Source organism: Pecten maximus, chromosome 1 (assembly GCF_902652985.1).
Source record: "Pecten maximus chromosome 1, xPecMax1.1, whole genome shotgun sequence".
Classification (NCBI taxonomy): Eukaryota; Metazoa; Mollusca; class Bivalvia; order Pectinida; family Pectinidae; genus Pecten; species Pecten maximus.
The window spans coordinates 24911202-24938123 of NC_047015.1; the positions used below are offsets into that span (position 1 = coordinate 24911202).

Below are 26922 nucleotides of genomic sequence, written 5' to 3' on the forward strand. Positions count from 1 at the left end.
CCAATACACAGACAGGTAGGTACACCTATCAAATATACACCCATAACCCCAATGCACAGACAGGTAAGTACACCTATCAAATATACACCCACAACCCCAATACACAGAAAGGTAAGTACACCAGTCAAATATACACCCACAACCCCAAGTTCAAAGACAGGTAGGTACACCTATCAAATATACACTCACAACCCCAATACACAGACAGGTAGGTACACCTATCAAATATATGTCGTCAAACTCGCCCAACACCAAAACTAAAGCAAATACTCTACTCGAGATATGCACCACACACTGACAACTCCATAGTTATTAAGGGTAGAATTAACAAAAAGTATATTAGAGTAGTGCACATGCATTATTTCGAAATATGTATTCTCAGAACAAAATTTTTCCTTCAAGTGAAGCAGGGTCTGAATTATCCCAGTTGGATGTAATGAAATTTGAATGTTTAAACCATTATCATTGCTATATTTAATATTAATGTCACACTTACAAGCCAATAATCAGTAATAACCTTTGAAAATAAAATCCAGTAATTTAGTACCTAAAATATTTACTGTATACTATTAGAATAAAGTACTTGTTTCATTTTACTCTGGAACCCTCATATTTTGCCCTGATTGCAGAGTACTGTATCTACAATGGAGTACCATACCGTCAGGGCCAGAGCTGGGATGTCGGCTGTGAGAAACGCTGTATCTGTGAGGATGCCACAACTGGCATTGTGAACTGTGATGAGAGGTTTGTATTATCCATTCACTGTATATTTAAACATTTAAATGTAAAATTGTAATCTAATTTATTTTTGAAACTCTGGAAATGAAGTTTGACTTTGATTTGGTTATGATAGATGTCAATTGATTGACAACACAAAAATTTTGATAAAATTTTGGATGTTCTCAAATACGGTACTATTTGGCTGTAAGGTGTCATTAGTTGGACAATGAACGCATTGTTCCAATTATCTTAAAAATTTGCATCCAAATTTTTCTCAAAATTTGAATTCAAATTTACTTTAATTTATACAGTGATTTAAAATGAACTTCCAAAGGTTAATTAACAGGAAAACGTATATTGTGTACATTGAGTTGATATCTACATGTATGATGATTGAGTCATCTGGGGTGTAATCTATTCCAAAGGATCTATATGTTAGTAAAATGTATGTTCATCTTCAGGTGTCCTACCTACCCAGCCCTCCAAGAAGGCTGTCGATTGCTGACCGACCCTAATGACCAGTGTTGCCAGGCACCACTGTGTATCAACCCCAACCCATCCAACCCCTACCAAGTGGTGACAGGTCCTAAGGGAACCTTCACAGGAGGCACTCCAGTAAATACCAACAGCCAGCCGGGTAACCCAATCAGTACCCAGCGTAGTAAGTATACCCAAAATACACCACAATCTATAAATAGTGTGTATATCCTGACAACACAGCAATCTATAAATAGTAGGTATACCCCAACAACACAGCAATCTATAAACTATAAATAGTATGTATACCCTAACAGCACATCAGTCTATAAATAGTAGGTTTACCCCAACAACACAGCAATCTATAAACTATAAATAGTATGTATACCCAGCAGCACATCAATCTATAAATAGTAGGTATACCCCAACAACACATCTATCTATAAATAGTAGGTATACCCCAACAACACAGCAATCTATAAATAGTAGGTATACCCCAACAACACAACAATCTGTAGCTTATAGGTATACCCCAACAACACAACAATCTGTAGCTTATAGGTATACCCCAACAACCAGGTGGTTAATATTGTCCACACCTAGTATAGTAATCCCAACAACATCCTAATCTACAAATACTTCAATCTCCACTGTTTTATATTTTGTCTATAGAAAACCCTTGTTTTGAAATAGCTTCATTGAAACTAATGAAACTGTTGAACTCTCACAGATACATGTGTTTACCATGGCAAGAGCTACCACCAAGGAGAGAAATGGGATGATGGCTGTCTGTACCAGTGCGAATGTCTTGACTCCTCCACAGGCAGATATAAGTGTACTGAGAGGTAGGCAGACTTATGTTTAGCTGTCCACACCTAGGGAATAAATCCTAATTGTTGGATGTATTTAAGGTAAAAGTTTGATGAGGGATAACAAAATATGTGCTGCCAAAAACCTTGATCAGTCAGTACCTTGTTTTGTTCTATAAAACTGTCTAGGTAATGAACACTCCAATTGTTCAAATATCGATTTGAATCACAGACCGTTTTATTTTCAGATGTCAGAGAAATCCCCAAGTACCTTCATACTGTACTCTGGTACAAGATCCTAAGGACCAGTGCTGCCAGGTGCCGTACTGTCCACTCCCACAGACACAGCCCCCAGTCTCGGGTGGTAGCCCAGCTCCAGGCAGTAACCCTAGTCCTACTCCTGGTAGCCCATACAACCCACAACCTATCCCAGGCCAACCAGGATCCTTCACCCCCACCAGTAAGTAACATATGACAGGTCGATCATATGACAATTGTAAAAGGTTTTATAGTTAAAAATTGATAACTTATGGTAACACATTAGGTTACCAAAGGTGACTCATTACGTAACTAAGGGGAAGACATTATAAGGTAACTAAGTGTCACACCTTAGTCATCTAAAGGTAACACACTAAAGGTGAAAGGACTATGTATTACATGAGAAAGGGAACATTTTAGATAGCAAAGGTTACTCATATCACTAAGGGCAACTCATAAAGTAACCAAGGGCAACACAATGTCATTAGATATTCAAGAGTGAAACTTTAGGTAATCAAGGGAAACACATTAGATATTCAAGAGTAAAGCTTAGATAACTAAATCACATTAGATATCCAAGGGTAAAGTATTTGGTTACCAAGGGAAACACTACATGTATATCCAAGGGCAATATATATAACCCAGGGTAATTTTGTTATCGAATTTCTGAGGGAAAAGTATTATTTGTTCAAGATTAAACTTGGATTTCATATCAATGCTTGGATTATATTCTTGTGTGTATTGCCAGATATGTGTGTGTACAACGGCCAGGTGTACCGCCAGGGCCAGCAGTGGTATGATGGCTGTGATCTGATCTGTCGCTGTGAGAACTCCACTATGGGCTTCTACAGGTGTCAACAGAGGTATGCTTCATATTGCATAAAAAGAAATTAATCTGCCAGTATTTTAAAGACCATCCTATTTGAAAACTGTTGCACAACCTGATGTTAATATTTCTGGCTTTCTTACAAAACAGATATGTTTGTCTTCTAATGCAGATGTAGCAAGTACAACAACCTACCAACAGGTTGTACACTGACAGCTGACCCCAAGGATCCACAATGTTGCCAGGTGCCTCAATGTCCCCTACCTCAGCAGCCACAAGGTGTTAGCCCCACCCCAGGGCTTGTATACCAACCTTCACCAGTCTATGGTGGAATCACAGGATTTGGTCAGCAAACAACACCTCAACCTACTCCACAACCAACAATGATTGGACCTGGTGGTATCCCGGTGCCTGTAACTCTACCTCCAGGTCAAACCCCCAGACCTACCCCAGCCCCGACACCAGGTAATATAACCAAGTTACTCCACCCCCAGACCTACCCCAGCCCCGACACCAGGTAATATAACCAAGTTACTCCACCCCCAGACCTACCCCAGCCCCGACACCAGGTAATATAACCATGTCACTCTACCCCCGGGCCTACCCCAGCCCCGACACCAGGTAATATAACCAAGTTACTCCACCCCCAGACCTACCCCAGCCCCGACACCAGGTAATATAATCAAGTTACTTTACCCCCAGGTCAAACACCCAGACCTACCCCAGCCCTTACACCAGGTAATGCAATATAAATTGGTCACCCACCCCCCTGGTCAACTTTCAACATTTTGCTGTTTTGAATATTTGTGCATATATTTTGTGTCATACTAACACTAAAAACAGTATAATGGTGATTTGTAGGCCATACACGTATTTTAAGTTGAAATTATTCACATTCATGATAAAAATGCTATTAAAAAAGTTAAGTCATTTCGAAAGCTGTTTCTGTTATACTATACAGTAGATGTGTTTCTTACAATGTTCTGTTGTTTTACATGTGACACATATTGCAAGTAAAATTCTACAAACAACTGACTTATTTCAGGGTGTCTGTACAAGGGAAGACTATACTCTAAGGGACAGATGTGGGATGATGGTTGTCAGTACCACTGTGAATGCCTCGACGACATGACTGGACGATACAAGTGTACTCAAAGGTAAGATTAGCACTTCATGACAGTCAGAAGAATCATATACATTAAATACTAATTTATATACAGCTAAGACATGATTAACAGTTCACCTGTTTATTACACTTGTTTGGCAACACATGGAAACAGAATGTACATGTCAACATAACATTTAGCATATCAGGGGCTACCCACTCTACTCAACTAATCCTGCTTTTAATAAAATTTAACAAGGCTTCAGAAATTAGGGGAACACCTAGAGAAGTGGCATGACACTCAGAAAAGTTAAATTTATTGGATACTAATTTAATTACTTAACTTTGATAATTCTGTCGCCTTATATCATTGACTTGTCGCTTGTTTATCACCTAGTTCACTTACACATAACGGAATGTCACATGATCAGTCAGATCAAGCCAGCTTTAAAAGTGTCAATAAGGCTTTTTTTGTGGGTGGGAATGAAATCCGAGAAAATGCTCTCTTTTTTTTTCATTTCATTACTTACTCTCCGAATTACTTTTGGTTTTAACGAAAAACAGAAATTACAAAATAGTTTCAGGACTGACGAAAATTGAGTGAAAATACGCAGAAACCCATCAGTGAGAAAACAAAATTATGCATTAAATGATTATATTACTGCATCGTTTGTGTTTGACAGGTGTAACGAGTACCCCAATCTGCCACAATATTGTACGCTGGTGAAAGACCCACGTAACCCATGCTGCCCAGTACCATACTGTGATCAGACAAACACCAACAAACCCCTCCAGACTGTTCCACCACAGTACCAAGTATTCACGAATCCTACTACACCCAACCCCTTCGTCATCCAACCCAATACCAATCCACCCATCGGAGGAAGCCGGCCCCCACAGACTGCTACCAGTGGTATGTTTGACATGTTCAGATATTCATTTAATTCTTTGGAAAAAAAATGGTGGGGGGGTGGGGGGGAGGAGATGGAGCAAAAACAGTCCATGATAGTCATATTTGCTATGGGCTTTTCCAGTAAAACGTTGACTCCAGGTTTGGTTAAGGGGTACCACCCAAAGAATTTATTTAATAAATTACATAGAAGTAATAGGAAGGCAATCCAACCATGTATAGAAGTGATTTATTGTGGAGTCCTGGGGTCAGGTAGATATTTTAATGGAATAGCCCTATGTATCTTTATGGTATTTGGAAAGTATATTACATCAAATCATGTACGATGTGTGTCCTGTCCATAACATAGTTTTAAATCCAGTTAGATAATATATATATAAATACAGCCTAAAAAGCTTGTTGAAATTTATTACAATTGAAGCCTGATAAGTGTAAATGTTTTTATTAAGGATTCTGTGTGTACAATGGAGTATACTACAAGCAAGGCCAATCCTGGAATGATGGTTGTAAACGTACATGTACATGTGATGACAGCTCACAAGGACTATACAGTTGTAAACAGAGGTAAACTTTATATACTGTGAAGTTAAGATGATTTAATTTTGATTAAATATATAATCAAAATGTGTTGAGATAATTCAAAGATGATTTAATTTTGATTAAATATAAAATCAAAATGTGTTGAGATAATTCATAGATGTCATTTTGATGATTTTATGCCTGGTGGTACAACCACTGTAACAGTTACAGTTCAGTGAAAATGACTACATTGTAATTAGCCCATCCCTACATGGATTAAAATTAGCTATGTGTTAGCCTCCATGGTTTGTTACAGAGTAATTTTATTAGAAGGTCAAGGGAATTGTTTGGTTTGTGATGCTTTAATCTATTTAAAACATTATAAACAGCATTTTGATGTATTGGTGAAATTTGTATTGTGATGAAGAGGTGAAATGACAGGTTACATGGAGAGTTATTACCATGGTTTCTATGGTGATGTAATAACTGTTGATATAATTTTATCAGGTAAACATGCAGTTAGAATATTTTAAAAATCCCTATTCACTTCAAAACATTAACATGGAAACACTATTATACTTCAATCAATGTGATGTTTCTGTAGGTGTCCAACATTTGACTCCCTACCCAACACTTGTCACCTGATTGCTGACCCTAATGATGCCTGTTGCGTTGTACCTGATTGTAACACCTTCCCCACACATGCACCGCGTCCCACTTCTCCTGGTGGCGTGCCAATACCAGGCTCCACCTCTCCTCTGCCAATTGTTGTTCCCACACCTGTCCAGCAGTCGTTTACTGGTGGAAGACCTTCCAATGGGAACCTCAACCCACAATATGGCGGCACCACTGGAAATAACAGTCAGTAGAATGCTCATTTAATCTTAAAAGTCACATAACTTGAGAGAATGATAAATGACAATGATAAAAGATGTGGATTTTTTTTTTCATTCAGTTTTAAAATTTTAAGAGTGAAATCCTACTGATAAAAACATAAAAATGTTATTCTAAAGTTAAAACGGTTTCAGAAACATGATGTTTTGACTGCTTGTGATTACAGAGGCATGTGTATACAAGGGACAGGTCTACCACCAGGGCCAGAGCTGGAATGATGGCTGCGATTACAAGTGTACTTGTTATGATGAGGAGAGAGGACAATACAGATGCAGCAACAGGTATGTGTGATTTAGGCAGGTGAAAGATGTGCTGAAAACTCATTTACACAGGTGAAAAATGTCGATCGTCAGAACATTTTAAAAGGACAGGTGAAAATGTCATCAAAATGAATTCACTCAGGTAAAAGAATTGATTAGTGAATATTTACACAGGTGAAATACATGTACATTATAGGTCCCAACACAAAAACTCTCCATACATGTAAAAAGGTCTGACAGTGCAATCTAATTCAATTATGTTTTAAAATTTTACCACATTATATGTTTTTGTATGAGGTTGATAATTAATTTATGTATTGTATGTTATAGATGCCCAGCCTACTACAACCTTCAACATTATATGTTTTTGTATGAGGTTGATAATTAATTTATGTGTTGTATGTTATAGATGCCCAGCCTACTACAACCTTCAACATTATATGTTTTTGTATGAGGTTGATAATTAATTTATGTGTTGTATGTTATAGATGCCCAGCCTACTACAACCTTCCTGCTCAGTGTACATATGTTGCTGATCCACAAGACACGTGCTGTAGGAAGCCTTCCTGTGACATGAACCAGACACCTCCACCCACCACCCCCACTACACCATTCCACCTGGTGACTGTGCCTGCTGTGTACCCAACTGCCACTGGTACTAAACCTCCAGGTAATTATTTAAAAAAAAATTAAAAAAAATGAAAATAGTACCAAACATTCGGGTAATTATAAATACCAACTGCCACTGGCACCAAACATCTGGGTAATTATAGAAATACCAACTGCCACTGATATTTTTTAACCATTCAACCAATTAAGCTGTTTGTTTATTTGTCGATGTAAGTTTGATGACACTTGTGAATGTTTGTTGACAGATATGTGTAAGTACACAGACAATAGTCTACATGCCCAGGGAGCCAAGTGGAATGACGGCTGTGACTACAGATGTACATGTGTAAATGCCACCTTCAACATCTACAGATGTGAGCAAAGGTAAAGGTTCATAGCACATCAAATTATCGAACTTGACTTGTAAATTCCACCTTACATAGCCAGTCATATAATATTCTCTATTTTGTAAATTCCACCTTACATAGCCAGTCCTATAATATTCTCTATTTTTATCCTACAGATGTCAGGCCTTCTCTGGTCTACCTGCAGCCTGCACACTTGTACAGGATCCACAAGACCAGTGTTGTAAGAAGCCAGTGTGCTCCACACAGACCGGCATCTCTCTGACACCTCAGTATGGCGGTATCAACGGCTCGGCTACTCCTCCTCCTCACACCCTCAACGTTCTACCCATCGGTACCCACGACATCTTCACTGGCTCCAACTGGAATAAGCCTGGTATTGGGCCAGGTTACAATGGTGGATCTGAAGGTAGGCTACCATTAGTCATAAAATTGCCATGTAAATCTTACAGAACCAAGCCTTTCATTAATGAAGGGGTATTTGAGTACTTATTTAACCTTAAACATTTAATCTTGTTTATAATACATTGTATTATAGAAGGTTTATCCAGTATCCAATCTGCCCATAGCAGTTTCATCAATATTCCTTAAATTTTCATAGGAATTTATTGCAGAATTTCAGGAAAGTTACTTAGCTAAGATTTGTTAATGCTTTTCTACACAAAGGATCTTCCTTAAGTTTAGTTACCTTTGGCTGGAAGAGTTAATGTTTTGATATACACTTATGTTTTGCAGGATTTGGTGTTTGTGTATACAAAGGAAAGACTTATACACAGGGCCAGTCTTGGAGTGATGGATGTGCATACACTTGTACTTGTGAGAACTCACAGAAGGGAGAATACAAATGTATCTCAAGGTAATACTTGTTATCACTTCACACACAAATCATATTCATTGTTATAATACACATGAAAACCAGCTACATTTAGAACACACTGAAACATTTTAACACCACCATCTTTGCAATTTATATTATAGACGACATCTGCCTAGGTAGCATTAGATATTTTCCTACGACCCTAGATCATCACATACCAATTAATTCAGATTGTTTTCTGATAATGTATTAATAATATTTCACTTAATATACAGAAAACTATCGGGGGTAAATCTAAATACATTGTGTATTCATCATACTAAATATAAGCTCTGTTATGAACTTGAACAGGTGTCCTCAGCTGCCATCCACACTGCCTAGCTACTGTTCCAAGGTTTCCATCCCTGGAGAGTGCTGTCCACGCCTTACCTGTGATGTAGCTGGACTCCAAAATCTGTACCATGGTGGTTCTGAGGTTCTTCCAACACCTGCCCCAACAGATATATTTGGTAACCTACAGACACTACCTCCAGGATACAGTAAACCATCCCAAGTAATCAGTGGCACAGGAACTGGAACGCAGGGAACCATTTCTGGACAGAGCCCTGTTTCCTTCCCCAACGCTTTCCCTATCTTGCCAATGCAATTCTCCAAGGTCACAAGTAAGTTTGTCGGTTCCCTCTATTAGATATGTCAATTCTAATTGCAAGTATACCTAGAAAATAATCCCAATATAAGATACATGTTAAAGGCTATTCCAGTAAAATATATAAATTATTGTAGGACTAAGAAGAAAAAAAAATTGATGCTTGTAGGGACTGGAAACAGATATGACTGATTATATTGATTGTACTGTTTGAATTGAATCACTTCTTTTGGTCGTTCTTCTTTGACATTGATCGTTGGGTAGATATTTTAATGTAATAGCCTGTAGTCGATATGAAAGTTAAAATAGAATGAGAAATTAATTTTGTGTTACTTTCAGTAACATATAATGTAATAGGTCCAATCTCTTACAATTACTGATGTAAATGTAGTTTTTTAAGAGCAATGCAGCTTCCATATCTTTTTTCAGACCAATGCATCTTCCAGAGTAAGTCTGACAAGTCATACCATGTATATGACGAGGGAGCTAAGTGGAAGGATGGCTGTGACTACAACTGTGTGTGTAAAGATGGCTCCTCTGGATACTATGAGTGTACCCCACTGTAAGTTGACCCACCTGGTATTACACTGAACTTGTAAGTTGACCCACCTGGTATTACACTGAACTTGTCTCCAAGTTTTAGTTTCTTCTCAACAAGGCACACAAAAATAATTTTTTCTTGTTACTATAAGAACCCATGTGATTAGTATACCTAGTGATTTTTTGGCATGGATTTGGGACCGAATACAGGCTTCCCCTAAAGAAATTTTGCTGTATTTTCCCAATCAGAAATTGTAAGTTTCCTTGTATGTTAATAAATATGAAGAAATATTGAACATAATACATTTCACATAATGTTTTCACAAGCCAATGCTACAATTGATTAATCATAGCTATAATATACTTAAAATGATATTAAACCATTGATTTGATGATTATTTTTGAGCTTGGAAGAAAGTACATTTTTCCCCAAATTAAAAAATACAGCTATATTTTCCCAATGGAAAAGGTACAGGCCCCTGTGTAATTAGGATAAGAAAATCACTGGCGCCTATGTAATTTGCGCAGGTACTTTTTGGGGCTGAAAATGCTGGAAAAACCTTGGACATTTTGCTTCTTTTCAAAATCAAATCACAAGGAACAAAATGTTACTTTAGGATACTGTTTTTGTTTGTACATGCAAAGATCACAAAAAGATACATTTTAACGAAAAAAATGGTGTTGAGAAAAGTTCATTGGAATAGCCCTTATTTCTCAAGGAGGCATTAATATTTTGTTTGGTATCCATGTTTGTCCGTGTCTAGGTGCCCGGTCTACAGTAATCTCCCATCAAGTCGCTGTTACCTGACTAAACAGGAGGGTGAATGTTGTGCTACTCCTCTGTGCCAGCTACCCAATGGCCAGACCATTAACCCTCTGACAGAAAAGTCCAACTACACATTGTACGGTACCATAAACGGTGGCTACACTGGCATCAGTCCCAACCATAATACATCTTTCTCTTATTTCACCAACAACTTCACTAATACACAGAAAGGTAGGTACATGTATCTTTTTTTTTCTTTTCTTAATTTTAGTTTATCCGTGAAAATTGAAATGATAAAAAATGAAAAAAACTTTTATATAATGTTGTTTACAACATCGAGGAAAAACAAAAACAAAACAAAAATCATGGACCAGTAAGTGAATATATCTGGGAAATTCTCTCAGAGAATCAGATGTAATAGTTAAAGTGTCTTATTTTCTAATTGACAGAATGTCTGTACAAGGGAAGGACCTATCTACCAGGACAACAATGGAGTGATGGTTGTGACTTTGTTTGCCAATGCAATGATGGAAACCCTGTTCAGTTTGAGTGTCGTCCCAGGTACTGATATACATGTAGTTCCCCACATACATATCTAGTGTATTCATCATAACCTCTACTTGTATGATTATTAGTTGAGCTGAATGGATGTTAAGTAAATGATTTAGAATTATATTTAGATTATTTTATATTTAAAATGAGATGGAGAGATATTTTATAGTTCAGAGATGGAGAGATATGCTAGTTAAGGTGATATTTTAAGAGTAATTTGGGCTATTCAAATCGCCCTGCGTCCGTGGTCCGTCGTCCGTCCGTCCCTCCGTCCGTCCGTCCGTCCCTCCGTCCGTCCGTCCGTCCGTCCGTAAACAATTCTTGTTATCGCTAATCCTCAGAGAGTACTGAAGGGATCTTTCCCAAATTTCATATGTGGGTTCCCCTTGGTGCCTAGTTATGCATATTGCATTTTGAGACCAATCGGAAAACAACATGGCCGACAGGCAGCCATCTTGGATTTTGACAATTGAAGTTTGTTATCACTATTTCTGAGAAAGTACTGAAGGGATCTTTCTCAAATTTCATATGTAGGCTTCCCTTGGTGCCTAGTTATGCATATTGCATTTTGAGACCAATCGGAAAACAACATGGCCGACAGGCAGCCATCTTGGATTTTGATAATTGAAGTTTGTTATCGCTATTTCTGAGAAAGTACTGAAGGGATCTTTCTCAAATTTCATATGTAGACTCCCCTTGGTGCCTAGTTATGCATATTGCATTTTGTGACCAATCGGAAAACAACATGGCCGACAGGCAGCCATCTTGGATTTTGACAATTGAAGTTTGTTATCGCTATTTCTGAGAAAGCACTGAAGAGATCTTTCTCAAATTTCATATGTAGATTCCCCTTGGTGCCTAGTTATGCATATTGCATTTTGAGACCAATCGGAAAACAACATGGCCGACAGGCAGCCATCTTGGAATTTGACAATTGAAGATTGTTATCGCTATTTCTAAGAAAGTACTGAAGGGATCTTTCTCAAATTTCATATGTAGATTCCCCTTGGTGCCTAGTTATGCATATTGCATTTTTAGACCAATCGGAAAACAACATGGCCGACAGGCAGCCATCTTGGATTTTGACAATTGAAGTTTGTTATCGCTATTTCTCAGAAACTTATGAAGGGATCTTTCTCAAATTTCATATGTAGGTTTCCCTCAGTGCGTAGTTATGCATATTGCGTTTTGAGACCAATTGGAAAACAACATGGCCGACAGGCAGCCATCTTGGATTTTGACAATTGAAGTTTGTTATCGCTATTTCTCAGATACTTATGAAGGGATCTTTCTGAAATTTCATATGTAGGTTTCCCTCGGTGCCTAGTTATGCATATTGCATTTTGAGACTAATCTGAAAACAATATGGCCGACAGGCAGCCATTTTGGATTTTGACAATTGAAGTTTGTTATCACTATTTCTCAGAAAGTACTGAAGGGATCTTTCTGAAATTTCATATGTAGGTTCCCCTCTGTGCCTAGTTATGCATATTGCATTTTGAGACTATTCGGAAAACAACATGGCCGACAGGCAGTCATCTTGGATTTTGACAATTGAAGTTTGTTATCGCTATTTCTCAGAAAGTACTGAAGGGATCTTTCTCAAATTTCATATGTAGGTTTCCCTCGGTGCGTAGTTATGCATATTGCATTTTGAGACCAATCGAAAAACAACATGGCCGACAGGCAGCCATCTTGGATTTTGACAATTGAAGATTGTTATCGCTATTTATCAGAAATTGCTGAAAGGATCTTTCTGAATTTCATTTGTAGGTTGCCCTCTGTGTCTAGTTATGCATATTGCATTTTGAGACTAATCTGAAAACAACATGGCCGACAGGCAGCCATCTTGGATTTTGACAATTGAAGTTTGTTATCACTATTTCTCAGAAAGTACTGAAGGGATCTTTCTGAAATTTCATATGTAGGTTCCCCTCTGTGCCTAGTTATGCATATTGCATTTTGAGACTATTCGGAAAACAACATGGCCGACAGGCAGTCATCTTGGATTTTGACAATTGAAGTTTGTTATCGCTATTTCTGAGAAAGTACTGAAGGGATCTTTCTCAAATTTCATATGTAGGTTTCCCTCAGTGCGTAGTTATGCATATTGCATTTTGAGACCAATCGAAAAACAACATGGCCGACAGGCAGCCATCTTGGATTTTGACAATTGAAGATTGTTATCGCTATTTATCAGAAATTGCTGAAAGGATCTTTTGTTTTCATGAGATGAAGAGATTTCTAGTGAATGTATGTTTCCTATAGGTGTCCGATTTACACGTCTCTGCCGTCTTTCTGTCACATGGAGAAAGTAGCAGGTGAATGTTGTGAACAGGTGGCTTGTGACCAGCCATCATCATCATCATCGTCATCTGGCCAGACTAATACATTGCCCCCAGGTGCCTTGACCACTCAGACCACCAAACCAACCTGCAGTTGGTGTAAGAACCAGATTGACAACTGTCCAGCATATGGCGTGGAAGCTTGCAAAGACCCCTATAAGAGTTGGGCCACAAGAAACTGTGAATCTTATTGTGGCTTCTGCGGTGAGTGATTTTTCGCAATTTCATTTTCCAGAAAGGATTTATCAGGGCAGATAAACTAGGCCTTCCACACACCACATCCTTCTTAATTCCGCAGCCAATTGTACATTATGGTATACATGATCAATATCTAAGTTTTGTTAGAAGTACTACTACTTAGTATTTTTAGCTATTTTGTCTGAAATGTATACATGGGAATTGTGATGACTTCTGTTTTTGTCTGATTACAAATGCTTGTTGCTCTGTATATCAGACTGTGAGCACACCAAACCACCACCCACGACTCCAACCACACAACCATCCTCTTGCCATGATACTCTGGATAACTGTGTAGCCTTCGGAAAGGCTTCCTGCACTGGTATTTTTGAGAACTGGGCACGTACCAACTGTAGATATTTCTGTAATTACTGTAAGTACCAAGTTTCCACATTATATAGTCTTAATTTTAAACAGATTCATATATGACAGTGTGATTCTATTTAAAGCTTTGTTGATCTTTCAATGAAATATTTCAATTATTCAATTTATTCGAGTACAACTGTAGTTATCATCTGCTAACCTAAACAAAATACTGTAAAAGTGGAAATATTCGCGGTGTGGAAATTTTTGCTTATTTCGCTATCAGTAAATCTCCGTGAAAATTTCCACACGCGAATATATTAACACATAAAAATACTAAATATAAAAGATACAAGTTAGCGCAAAAATATCTTGACGGCGCGAAAATATCCACACCGCGAACACTTTGGAAGCTGGCTAAGCGAAAATTTCCACACGCAAAAATATCCACTTTTACAGTAAGTCATTCCTCAAATGTTTAAAATTTATTACCTACATTCTATATGTTTCACAGAAAATTCCACAAAGAATATGTGTTATTGAATCTATTGAGTGTAAAGAAGAAAACATTGTTTGTATAGTACAGGACATCCTATTTCAATAAACCTGTAACTGAAAGATCAGGCTTTGCCATATTACTGGTACCTCTTGGCTACCATTAAGCAATTACTTCTTTGTTACATAGGCCCTACTGATGGTGACAATCAATGTGTCGATGAACAACCTTCAACTTGCCAGAGTCTGAAGTCCACTATATGTAGCAACCCATCCTATGTGTCCTATGCAGAAGCCAATTGTAAATCAACATGCAACCTCTGCAATGGTGAGTCTTAATTCTGCAGAGAGTAAATTTGAAATCTGTAAAATACTTTTGACCTCTGATGTATGACCCTAATGTCAAAATATGACCCATGCTAACATTTATTTGACCTCTATGAGTATAAATATAATCCATGCCAACATACCTTTGACTTCTATGAGTATCAATATAACCAATACTGACATACCTTTGACCTCTAAGAGTATCAATATAACCAATACCGACATACCTTTGACCTCTAAGAGTATCAATATGACCCATACCAACATACCTTTGACCTCTATAAGTATCAATATGACTCATGTCAACATACCTTTGACCTCTATGAATATGACCCATGCTAACATTTATTTGACCTCTATGAGTATAAATATAACCCATGCCAACATACCTTTCCTCTATGAGTATAAATATAACCAATACCAACATACCTTTGACCTCTGAGTATAAATATAACCTATGCCAACTTACCTTTGACTTCCATGAGTATAAATATAACCAATACCAACATACCTTTGACCTCTATGAGTATGAATATGACCAATACCGACATACCTTTGACCTGTAAGAGTATCAATATAACCCATGCCGACATACCTTTGACCTCTATGAGTATAAATATAACCTATATATGCCAACATACCTTTGACCTCTATGAGTATAAATATAACCCATGCCAACATACCTTTGACCTCTATGAGTATCAATATAACCCATGCCAACATACCTTTGACCTCTATGAGTATCAATATGACCCCTGTAGAGATGAGGACATGGTTTCAGGAAGTACACACTCACTCTTTGACACTATGACCTATACGAGTTCAGTATTTGACACCGTTTTTAAACGAACATTAATGTTCGGTTATTGTGATCAAGAACTGGACTGAGAAATATAACCATATATGGTAGCCACATTCACCAATACGCCATCTACTGTCTGTTTCAATGAAATATGGCTGCCCCAATTGCCTTACGCTTCAAATAATTTACTTGCAAAAACATCTTCGTTTTATATAGTAGTTTTACCGAAAAGGTTGAAATGTATTCAGTAGGTGTTTTCAAAATGCATACGATTTGAGAAATGCATAACGCTAGCGAAATGAGAAGACTAAATGAACATGAACTTTGCGAATAACTCCGGTCCAGGTCAATATATTTATGTAAACAACTATTGCGCAGGCGCATTCGTCTCCGGATGTTTAGAAAGTTTTGCTCCTCTGTGTTCTTTCCAAAACGGCTGACATTATAGCATAGGTCTGCAAATTTGTCCGCGATTTACTTAAATGTGTAATATATATATTCTAGAATGTTACATCATTATCAACTAGGTGTGTATTTCTATAATTTAGAGAAAGAAATATATCTTTGACGGCATACGAGACGATACATTGAATCATACTATACTGTAGTTACTGTACGTGTTTGCGAGAAAGAACTGTACATATGTATAGGCTTACAATTAGGTGGCATTTGTGGTCAGGGTGACTGGTCATAGCGTTAAAATTGTCATCGATTTCCATATACCATTTTCCTTTGACGAAAATGACCCAATAAATCAAATGCAAATGATAATATCTTGCTATGTGCACGAGATTGCTTGTTGTAGGCGATACTTGGAACGTATTTACTGTTGTAAGGGAGGTAACTGCAAGATTTACGGAAATCAAAAATAAACCAATTTGATTGGTCGATTCTTCCTTCACTTTGGCATGGGGTTTACAATCGAAGTGACAGATAACTACGGCAATATTCAGATGATATCAACAATAACATTTTTGGATACGTGTGGTTGGCAGTTGTTGTCATGTTTAAAATGAACAATTATGTAGCTTGTTTTTATTTCGGCAAAGACGAGAATATTTACTGAAACGGACCACACGTGAAGCAGACTTGGAAATACCGAAACGAAGAAAAATCGGGCTTAATTATAATATAAATTGGCATTATTTTCAGAGGATTGACCAAAATATATGTTCTGCAATGCCTGATTGTATCATATATAAAATATTAGAGGTTTATTTGACCGAATTTTAAATTAATTATTCATTTGCGAATCGCGGCCCGATTGTCGTTGGAGTTGAATTACCGAAATGGCCGATAGTCGACCCAAAATCGATATTTTTACGAGAATTTTTGTTTTCTTTTACCTGAAAGTATTTTGAAATAATTTGCAAAATACCGAATTCACGACCAAATTTTCGATTGCGACCAGAGACATATATACAGAGAGATTAGTAACATCGCTATTTCCCCGTACACATAGTGGCTCCCTTTATTCGTGACCACTCAAGCATATCCCTTATTGAGAGCGTCCTGTCTCCTATCAAACACACGCGAGCGCAGGTAAATCGGGCTATGCGCATGTGTGTATCGTAGTATTGGAACTTATTCGACATGTTCTGGTTAATCCGCCATTACGTCAGACCAAAACATCGTCATTTTAAATACACACAGAAAGCACATCGTTTTATTTTGGCCACTACAAAAGTTACCACATTAACCAAAAACTATCATACTTATGGGATATAGTCTTATTGATCATGCATATTGTTGTCATTTATCCGTATTTTCGAAAATCCATTGGGTCCTATTCGACATATCCAAGTTTGTAATTAAGCCGCCATTACGTCAGACCAAAACATCGTCAATTTTAAACGCACACAAAAAGCACATCGTTTTATTTTGGCCACTACAAAAGTTACCACATTAACCAAAAACTATCAAACTTATGGGATATAGTCTTATTGATCATGCATATTGTTGTCATTTATCCGTATTTTCGAAAATCCATTGGGTCCTATTCGACATATCCAAGTTTGTAATTAAGCCGCCATTACGTCAGACCAAAACATCGTCAATTTTAAACGCACACAAAAAGCACATCGTTTTATTTAGGCCACTACAAAAGTTACCACATTAACCAAAAACTATCATACTTATGGGATATAGTCTTATTGATCATGCACATTGTTGCCATTTATCCGTATTTTCTAAAATCCATTGGGTCCTATTCGACATGTCCAAGTTTTGTAATTAAGCAGCCATTATGTCCGACCAAAACATCGTCAATTTTAAACGCACACAAAAAGCACATTGTTTTATCTAGGCCACTACAAAAGTTACCACATTAACCAAAAACTATCATACTTATGGAATGTGGTCTTGATTATCATGCACATTGTTGTCATTTATCCGTATTCTCGAAAACCCCATAGGGACTTTTCGAAAATTGGAGATTCCCGCCGATCTTTCCTGCGTTGTGCTTGACTTTCATACTCAAAATACAAACACTTGGACAGCAAATTGTGATATATTTCATATTGATGACACTTCTGCACTTTGATATTAATAAAATTAAAGCACATAATTGGATCTTGGTGATGATTTCAAATAGAAATTATCGATAATTATGTGTCTGGTTTTCAAGTTTTCTCCAATATGGCGTCTAGTGAAGACTGAACCGAGCGACCGCAAAGGATTGTGGGAAGGTCAGGGGTCACTATGTAAACACAAGGGCAAATAGAGAGCTGCCAATCTCTCTGTATATATGTCTCTGTTGCGACGAACTTCTGTGACGGTGTTAAGTTCATGTTAAGTTATATCTGATTAAAATCAGCTGTTACATGGCTACGTTTACTATGCACTACGTCTACTAGGTATTTTTTTTAAAGACGGAAATCCGGATTATCTAAAAACAAATGCAAAAATACTTGTGATATTCACTTAATTTGATATTCATTCGTTAATTGTTATCTGTAGTTTGATAACTTCTGATATATTGTGATTGATACTCTATATAATATTGCTGTGGAACTTGTGTTATTTTTCAAACAAATTCATTTTAATAATTTGTTAATTTAGAATTTTCATCAAGTCATAATCAAGACTTGAAATTCTCACTACACCATACTTCAAACACAGAGTAATCGATGAATTGATAAACTGAAAATTTAAGTCAAGCAAATGAGTTAATATTTACCTTAAATATTTTTTCAATATACAACAAATGTTCAGATGACTATTTGTGCCATGCTGTTACAAGATTTCAGTTACAATTCTAAAATTGAATTAGTATGTAAATATATGTTATCCTGTCAATATCCACAAAGCGAGTGTAGTCTACTGTACTCAAAGTCATGCCAGTAGATAGCGGTACATATACTTACTGCTTACATCTAGTGCTTACTTGTGTGAACTATTAATCAATAACAAAATGGTTCATATATTTCTATATATGACTTCACAAATTATGTGGTGTCTGAAGATCTGAATGAAGTGAATAAACGATGTATTAAATTATTTTTATGAAATATTCAAGTCACAGATCATTCTCTTTTTTAAAATATTGCTTTCAGGTCCATTTTGGTAATTCAAATATGACGGCAATCAGGCCTCGAATGGCGAATGATTACAAACATTTTAAATACGTCTCGGTCAAATAAACCCCTAATATTTTACATATGATTAATTTTGACATTGGAGAACATATAATTGTGTCCATTCTCTAATATAAGCACTGGTAGAAAGTACAGAATAGAGCTTGATAAATATATAATCAAAATTACTAATTACCCCGGTAAATATAACATTTTACGTAAACCTCCCATGACTGATGGTGAACTTAAACTTCACAAATCTCCTGTGTCATTCCAATTTTGATATGTGTAAATATATACACGAACGGTATATATATAGATATAGATATGGAATGATTCACAAATTTGCATACAGTTATGGAATCTTATAACACCCCGAAAACTGTTCTCTCCACATAAAGGATGTGATTTGTGCAATTACATTGCTGAACTGTGTGTGGTTCACTATGATTGGATGGTCAACATTGGAAAGGGACAATAAATAGGGAATGTGTCATCCCATCGAATGGACTGTAACCTTTATCAGTTTGAAGTTGAAAATGAGGCTTGAAGTTTTCTTTTCCTGTTTGCTGAATTATTTGATGAAGATAGTCTTTATATGGTTGTTATTCTTTATCACATTGTGTACAATGCTGTAATTATACCAGAAGTATATCTTCTCATATAAAGATTTATTAACATCAAATGATTCCTGAACAAAAGGAGTCAAGTTTTTTGTTTTGAAGTACCATACATGCTTGAGTACAGTTTCAATAGGATACATTCCTAATCCGGGCCTTGATTAGCAGCTCTGGTTTTGGTTTTCAGTAGTTCTTTATGTGTGTTTCATCATATTAAGTTGAAATATGCTAAACTAACGATGGAACTAGCCTAAATTTAGTGCATATTAGAAGTTGGCATCAATAAGGTCACAGAGTCCTGGCTGTATTATGACTGATGATGGCTTCCCGAAAGAAAGAAGACATATTTTATTTTCATCCATCCAAGATAGATCAATAAACTTCCAATTTCAATCAGGACCTTACAGAAATATGCATGTGTTCAATCATATCAGAACAGCTGCAAACATTTCAAATAATTTGCAATTAATTCCTAAACCAATATCAGTAAATTTATCGACTTTAAACTTAGAAGATTACTGATTTTGCATTAAACAATAATGTTCGTTTACAGTACTTCCAGTACTTTGATTAAATATCATCTGCAAAATTTAATGATTTTTTGTTTTAATCTGTTGCAGTTGGAACTACTGCCCAACGTAAGTATTATATACAAAACTCTAAATTGTATTAAAGGCTTGTACTTTGGATTTGATTTCACAATTTGTTCGTGTCAGTTATAATATCAATTTTTCCTCAGTTCTGTCGCTATCACGTGCTGTTAATGTAGAATGAGAAATTTAAACTTTCATTTGAACATATTCTTCTGTTTCTTTCCTCTCACTTTATATACCATACAAGTTATTACAAATACAAATGTTAAATATACACTTTACCTCTGGATAAGCTTTATATTGTTGTAAATCAGGACTGAATATTAGCATATCATTTGTAATACATTAAACGTATCTATATCGTATGTAATAAAAGGATGTCATTTACATCATTTGTAATACATGAATGTATTTACATTATTTGTAATACATGAATGTATTTACATCTTTTATAATACATTAATGTTATATAATTTGTAAAACATGGATGCTATTGGTAAAACAAGCCTTTTCCCAACTCCAGCGGCTACTTGTATGTACAAGGGAACTAGCTACATGTCTGGGCAAACTTGGAAGGATGGATGTGACAAGAACTGTTCCTGTACTAATGGAGTATACAATTGCAAAGATTTGTAAGTACAATATTATTAGTCTCCTACCAGTGAAACCGGAGTACTGTAGGTTTAGTCACCTACCAGTGAAACCGGAGTACTGTAGGTTTAGTCTCCTACCAGTGAAACCGGAGTACTGTAGGTTTCCTATCCGTCCGTCTTCTTCATATGTATGTACGTATGTAACGCCAAGTTTGTCAGCGGCTTCATTCCACGAGTGATTTGATCAAAATTCACACAATGATCAAGGACCACAATATCTTGGACAGATATATTTATGGGTTTTTGGTCAAGGTCACTGTTACTATTTTTAGCAGGGGGCTGATAGGGGACATATATTGCTTTAGCAATACCAAGTATGTTTGTTACTATAGTATTTCGCTTGACTTTTACCATCAGTGTGTGGATATATCCAAATTGTCTTACAAACCAAGTGTTTATTCTCTTGTTACTTTTAACATTTTACAATGAACTGAAAATGAGATTAAAAATATGCCAGGAGTTGAATTTTTTGTGTTTCCCCACTCCATGCCCAGTATAAGTGTAAATCTATAGCAAATATTAAGGTCCACATGTGCTGGTATCTTTCACATTTCCACACTTGACATCAATTAGGGTATATTACTATAATATCATCTTACTTTTAAATAACGGTCCATACAGTATATTACATGTATTTTGAAATCACAGTTCAAATCCTATGCTCCTTTTGGCTAATTTGAAATACATGTACTTCGTCAATTCTTAATCATTAAATGTTGTTTATTAGAAAATGAACAAGACTCTCTTGATTTACAGGTGCCCTGTATATCCTGATCTTCCTCCTAACTGGGTTTTGAAGAACATTGAAGGCCAGTGCTGTGGCATAATGCGTCCCCAACTACCAACGTAAGTGCTCCTGCTGTCACTGCTTTGTGGGGGAATATCTCCATTATGGCCTTATCTTCAGCTCAAGTGATGAAAGTTAATGTTGTTTTGTCCCATGATAAAAATTCAATTTAGGGAGAACATGGTAACCTCTTTAGGACTGTTCAAAAAAAATTTGTGTGGTAGATTGGGAGCATTTTTTCAGAGACCCCACCACCCATCAGATATTAAAACATATTTAGTATAGGAATACTACAAAAATGGGACTTTACCCCCATGACCCATCATTATAAGTTATTATAAGTGCCCCAACACATACAATTCAAGAATACACCTATTAAGAGAAGATTGCTTAAAAGGTTGTTTTCTAATTGTTGTTTGAATTCTTACAAATATTTTATTAGGTCATCTGACCCGAAGGGTCAGGATGACCTATAGTCATCATGCTTTGTCTGTCATCGTGCGCCGTGCGTAAACTTTTCACATTTCAAACTTCTTCTCAAGTTCCACCAGTGGGATTGAGCTGAAACTTGCCTGAAATGATCCTGAGATGGCCCTGACCAAGTGTTGTTATTTTTCGGGTCGGTCCAAAATCCAAGATGGCCGCCATAGCCGCTATCTTGAAAAACACATTTGAAACTTCTTCTCAAGTTCCACCAGTGCTATTGGGCTGAAATTTGCCTGAAATGATCCTGATATGATGCTGACCAAGTGTTGTTATTTTTCGGGTCGGTCCGAAATCCAAAATGGCCGCCGTGGCCGCCATCTTGAAAAACACATTTTAAACTTCTTCTCCAGTTCCACCAGTGCTATCAAGCTGAAACTTGCCTGAAATGATCCTGATATGATGCCGACCAAGTGTTGTTATTTTTCGGGTCGGTCCGAAATCCAAGATGGCCGCCATAGCCGCCATTTTGAAAACACATTTTAAACTTCTTCTCATGTTCCACCAGTGCTATTGAGCTGAAACTTGCCAGCAATGATCCTGAGATGGTCCTGACCAAGTGTTGTTATTTTTCGGGTCGGTCCAAAATCCAACATGGCCGACATAGCCGCCATCTTGAAAAACACATTTTAAACTTCTTCTCAAGTTCCACCTGTGCTATTGGGCTGAAATTTGCCTGACATGATCCTGATATGATGTCGACCAAGTGTTGTTATTTTCGGGTCGGTCCGAAATCCAAGATGGCCGCCAGATCCGCAATCTTGAAAAACACATTTTATACTTCTTCTCCAGTTCCATTGGTGCCATTGAGCTGGAAATGGGTGAGGATGTCAAGGAAGGCGAGCCAACATGATGTTTTTATTTTTTCGGCCTCATAAAAACTTTGAAATGGCAGCAATGGTGGCCATTTTGTAACATGATTGCACAATCATGGTTTTCCTGAACAACACCTATTTCAAACTTCTTCTCAAATTCCATCAGTGGGATTCAGCCCTAACTTACCAGAAATTATCCTGAGATGGCCCTTACCAAGTGTTGTTATTTATTGGGTCGGCCAGAAATCCAAGATGGCCACCATGGCAACCATCTTGAAAAAAACATTTTAAACTTCTTCTTCAGTTCCACTGGTGCCATTGAGTTGGAAATTGGTGAGGATTTTAAGGAAGGAGGGCCAACAAAGTGTTAATATTTTTCTGCCTCGTAAAATTATTGACTTGACAAGCCATGGCGGCCATTTGTAACATGATTGTGCAATCATGGTTTTCCTGAACAATGCCTATTTTAAACTTCTTCTCAAATTCCCCCAATGTGATTCAGCTGTAACTTACCAGAAATGATCCTGAGATGGTCCTTACCAAGTGTTGTTATTTATTGGGTCGGTCAGAAATCCAAGATGGCCACCATGGCAAACGGTGCCACTATATACTTGCTACAGAGAATACATACTACAATTATATAAGGTTTTTAATTTAGAGTCAGATGACCGTTAAGGCCCCTGGGCCTCTTGTTTAATAGAGAGAAGAAAAATCATCAGTGCCAAATTTTTCAAACATCAATATTATTTTAAGTAATATATTACACTACAGTGAAACTAAATTGATTTTTCCCCACAGATTTAATTGCTAGATTCTTTATTGTGTACTATATTTAGAAAACTTCTGTTAAAAGTTAATGTTGAATTTGAGGTGAAGGTCATATTCTCCAGCATGCTATTTTTAAGTACATTTGTATAGGTAAGGGACATCTATTGCTTTATTTCATTCTAATGGTTGTGATCTATCCTTCAGAAATGTGCAACTATAAGGGCCAGGCCTATGCACAAGATGCTGAATGGGAAGATGGCTGTACAAAGAAGTGCAAGTGTACAGATGCAGATCAAGGACTGTACGAGTGTAGAGATAAGTAAGTAGTCCGTGGAAACTGAGAAAACAAAATTATCAGATTTAAGAGAGAAAAAAGCACGACCTCTAGGAAAAGTAGGACACTCAGCTTTGACACTTGAACATCTTAGAAACAAATCATTTTTGTTTCAATTTCTGTTGTAGTTGATATTTACAGAGGAATTGTAAAAGTAACTGCTGATATGTAGCTTATTTGGGCTGATCACGGCTAGCTTAATGTTTGTTTTTTATAACTTGACAAAGTATAGACATAGAAACTACAATGTACTTGTCAGTTTGAGGTAAAAACAACAATTTGTCAAAGAATATTATATAGAAATCTGACTAACACTTTAGTGTGGTGGGTGACCAGATATCTATGTCTGTAATGAAATTCCTCCATGAGTGATTTTACATTTGAATCCTGACCCAATAGATTTAAAGTTCTTACATATAAACTAACAGATGACTGTACTGTTGATTACCGAGATATCCACCATGTTATTATAAATTCAAGACACTTTCTGTGTTTTCACTTACAGATGTCCACTATGGTCTCTACCCGACATCTGTCACTGGGATCCCCCCAAACCTGGAAAGTGCTGTAAGCAGCCAGTCTGTCCACAACCTTACGAGGTACAAGGTTATCCCGATGAATAGACACTGCATACAGTGCAACCATTATTTATTTCATCTTTTATATGTTACACTGAAGTTGATTAAATAAATTTTGAACAAAAATTGTTTGGTGTTATTATTGTGATATTTCTCATTTAGGAATATGGTCATGTTGCATATTTTTTTTTTATTGAAATGAACAACTTAGATAAAGTCTTAAGTGGTAAAAATGTAGATCAAGTAGCATGTATAAGAAGACTTACTATGTATGTTACATTGGGCCTATTCTGAATAAGGAAGTGGGGGCTGTTAAGACTTTTGGATATCTTTGACCAAAAATTGCCAAATCCGCTTGATTTTATTCATTATGTTTAATGGCCGGTGGACAGTTATGGTCATTTTGGGCTAAACTAGAACTGTCGCCAGGATGGCTGACTAATACCCCCGCAATCTGTCATAGGCGATAACAAATTTGTAATGTAATCAAGGAAAACCTGATTATGACCAGTTACCATGGCAACTGAATTTTGGAATTTAAACAGCTGTATTCACATCTATACATGTTCCCAAACATTTGTGTGGAGTTTAGTGAAAATCAGTCCACAGGTTTAGGAGAAGTTATTCGGACAAGAAAAACATGTTACTAGTGACCAGTTATCATAGCAACCAAATTTTATGAATTTAAACAGCTGCATGCACATCTAAACATGGTCCTCTATATTTGTGTGAAGTTTCATTGAAATCGGCCCTTCGGTTTAGGAGGAGTTGTTCGGACAAACTTAAAGTTATGGTTCTTATTGGAAAACCTTTTTATAGTGACCAGTTGCCATATCAACCATAATTTTGAGAAAAAGAAAGTGGCATGCACATCTACACACAGTACTCAATATTTGTGTGAAGTTTCATTGAAATCAACCCTTCCGTTTAGGAGGAGTTGTCGGGACAAACTTAAAGTTATGGTTCTTATTGGAGTAGCCATAGCCATATTGCCATAGCAACCATAATTCTGAGGAAAAGAAAGTGGCATGCACATCTACACATGATCATTAATATTTGTGTGAAGTTTCATTGGAATCGGCCCATCGGTTTAGTAGGAGTTGTCCAGACAAAATGTGTCTACAGACGGACGGACGGACAACCTGATTCCAGTATACCCCCCCCTAACTTCGTTGCGGGGGTATAACAATATCATACTGAGGAATATGGAAAACTAAGTTTCCATGCAAAAAAAATTTGTCCTTTCAGGTTGGTAATGCCCACATTTGGTACACAGGTACACAAGTAACTTAGCACTAAAATGATACAAATCTTTCATCATTCCTGCTTTTCCTGACAATCACAATACGTAGTCAAAATTCATATGAAACTTAATTATAAGCTAGTAAGCTTATTAAAACAAGGAGCTGCAAAGCGTGTCATTATCCCCCACGTCCAGCTGTCGGTGTCAAAACCCAAATATGATATACATATATATCAACCTTATAGTAAGACTTAATATCTTGATGTAGATCCTATGTACATGTATGTTTCACTAGTCACTAACCTAATGTATACAGAAAGTTTTGTGGAGTGGAGTTGAACGGTTTTTAAGTTTTAGCCTGGAAAGGAAAGTAAACAGTATTTTGTGTTTTTTAATGTTACCATGATAACACAATAAAGGATAAATATAAAAAAAATGAAATGTTGCCAATAGGAAACGGCACAATTACAGCACTAACCTAATATAATATACAGGAAGTTTTGAGGAGTTGAGTGGAAAGGTTTTGAAGTTGTAGCCTGGAAAGGAAAGTAAACAGTATTTTTGTGTTTTTGACCGTTTCCATGGCAACAGAAAAAAATGAAAGAAAAAAGAATGTCGCCAATGGAAAAAGGCACTAAAGTAAAATAACAAAGTTTTGTGGAGTTGAGATGAAAGGTTTTGAAGTTGTAGCCTAGAAAGTATATCCATGGTAGCAGAATGTCGCCAATAGGAAAAGGCACTAACGTATACAGAAGCTTTGTGGTGTTGATTGGAACAGTTTTGAAGTTGTAGCCCGGAAAGGAAAGTAAACAGTTTTGTGTTATTGACTATGTTTCCATGGTAACAAAAAAAAATGAAATATCAATAGGAAAGGGCACAAATAGCCACTCA

At 36.8% G+C, this 26922-nt stretch overlaps 1 protein-coding gene across 1 annotated transcript in view; it reads left to right on the forward strand.

Annotated features, from left to right (window-relative positions):
* The window catches only part of LOC117328511, a gene marked incomplete at its 5' end in the record, with an annotated part of 65510 nt that extends 40596 nt beyond the window's left edge, over positions 1–24914 (forward strand). Inside the window, 27 exon segments of the mRNA XM_033886051.1 lie at positions 630–744; positions 1182–1381; positions 1928–2042; positions 2255–2466; positions 3013–3127; positions 3263–3555; positions 4136–4247; positions 4879–5108; positions 5555–5669; positions 6229–6485; positions 6685–6799; positions 7267–7448; positions 7654–7771; positions 7911–8161; positions 8488–8608; positions 8921–9231; positions 9645–9777; positions 10520–10752; positions 10971–11082; positions 13342–13622; positions 13873–14028; positions 14644–14781; positions 20398–20415; positions 20894–21002; positions 21780–21869; positions 24081–24195; positions 24716–24914. Of these exon segments, the coding sequence (XP_033741942.1) occupies positions 630–744; positions 1182–1381; positions 1928–2042; positions 2255–2466; positions 3013–3127; positions 3263–3555; positions 4136–4247; positions 4879–5108; positions 5555–5669; positions 6229–6485; positions 6685–6799; positions 7267–7448; positions 7654–7771; positions 7911–8161; positions 8488–8608; positions 8921–9231; positions 9645–9777; positions 10520–10752; positions 10971–11082; positions 13342–13622; positions 13873–14028; positions 14644–14781; positions 20398–20415; positions 20894–21002; positions 21780–21869; positions 24081–24096 (4148 nt within the window).
* Between the last annotated feature and the right edge of the window lie 2008 nt (positions 24915–26922).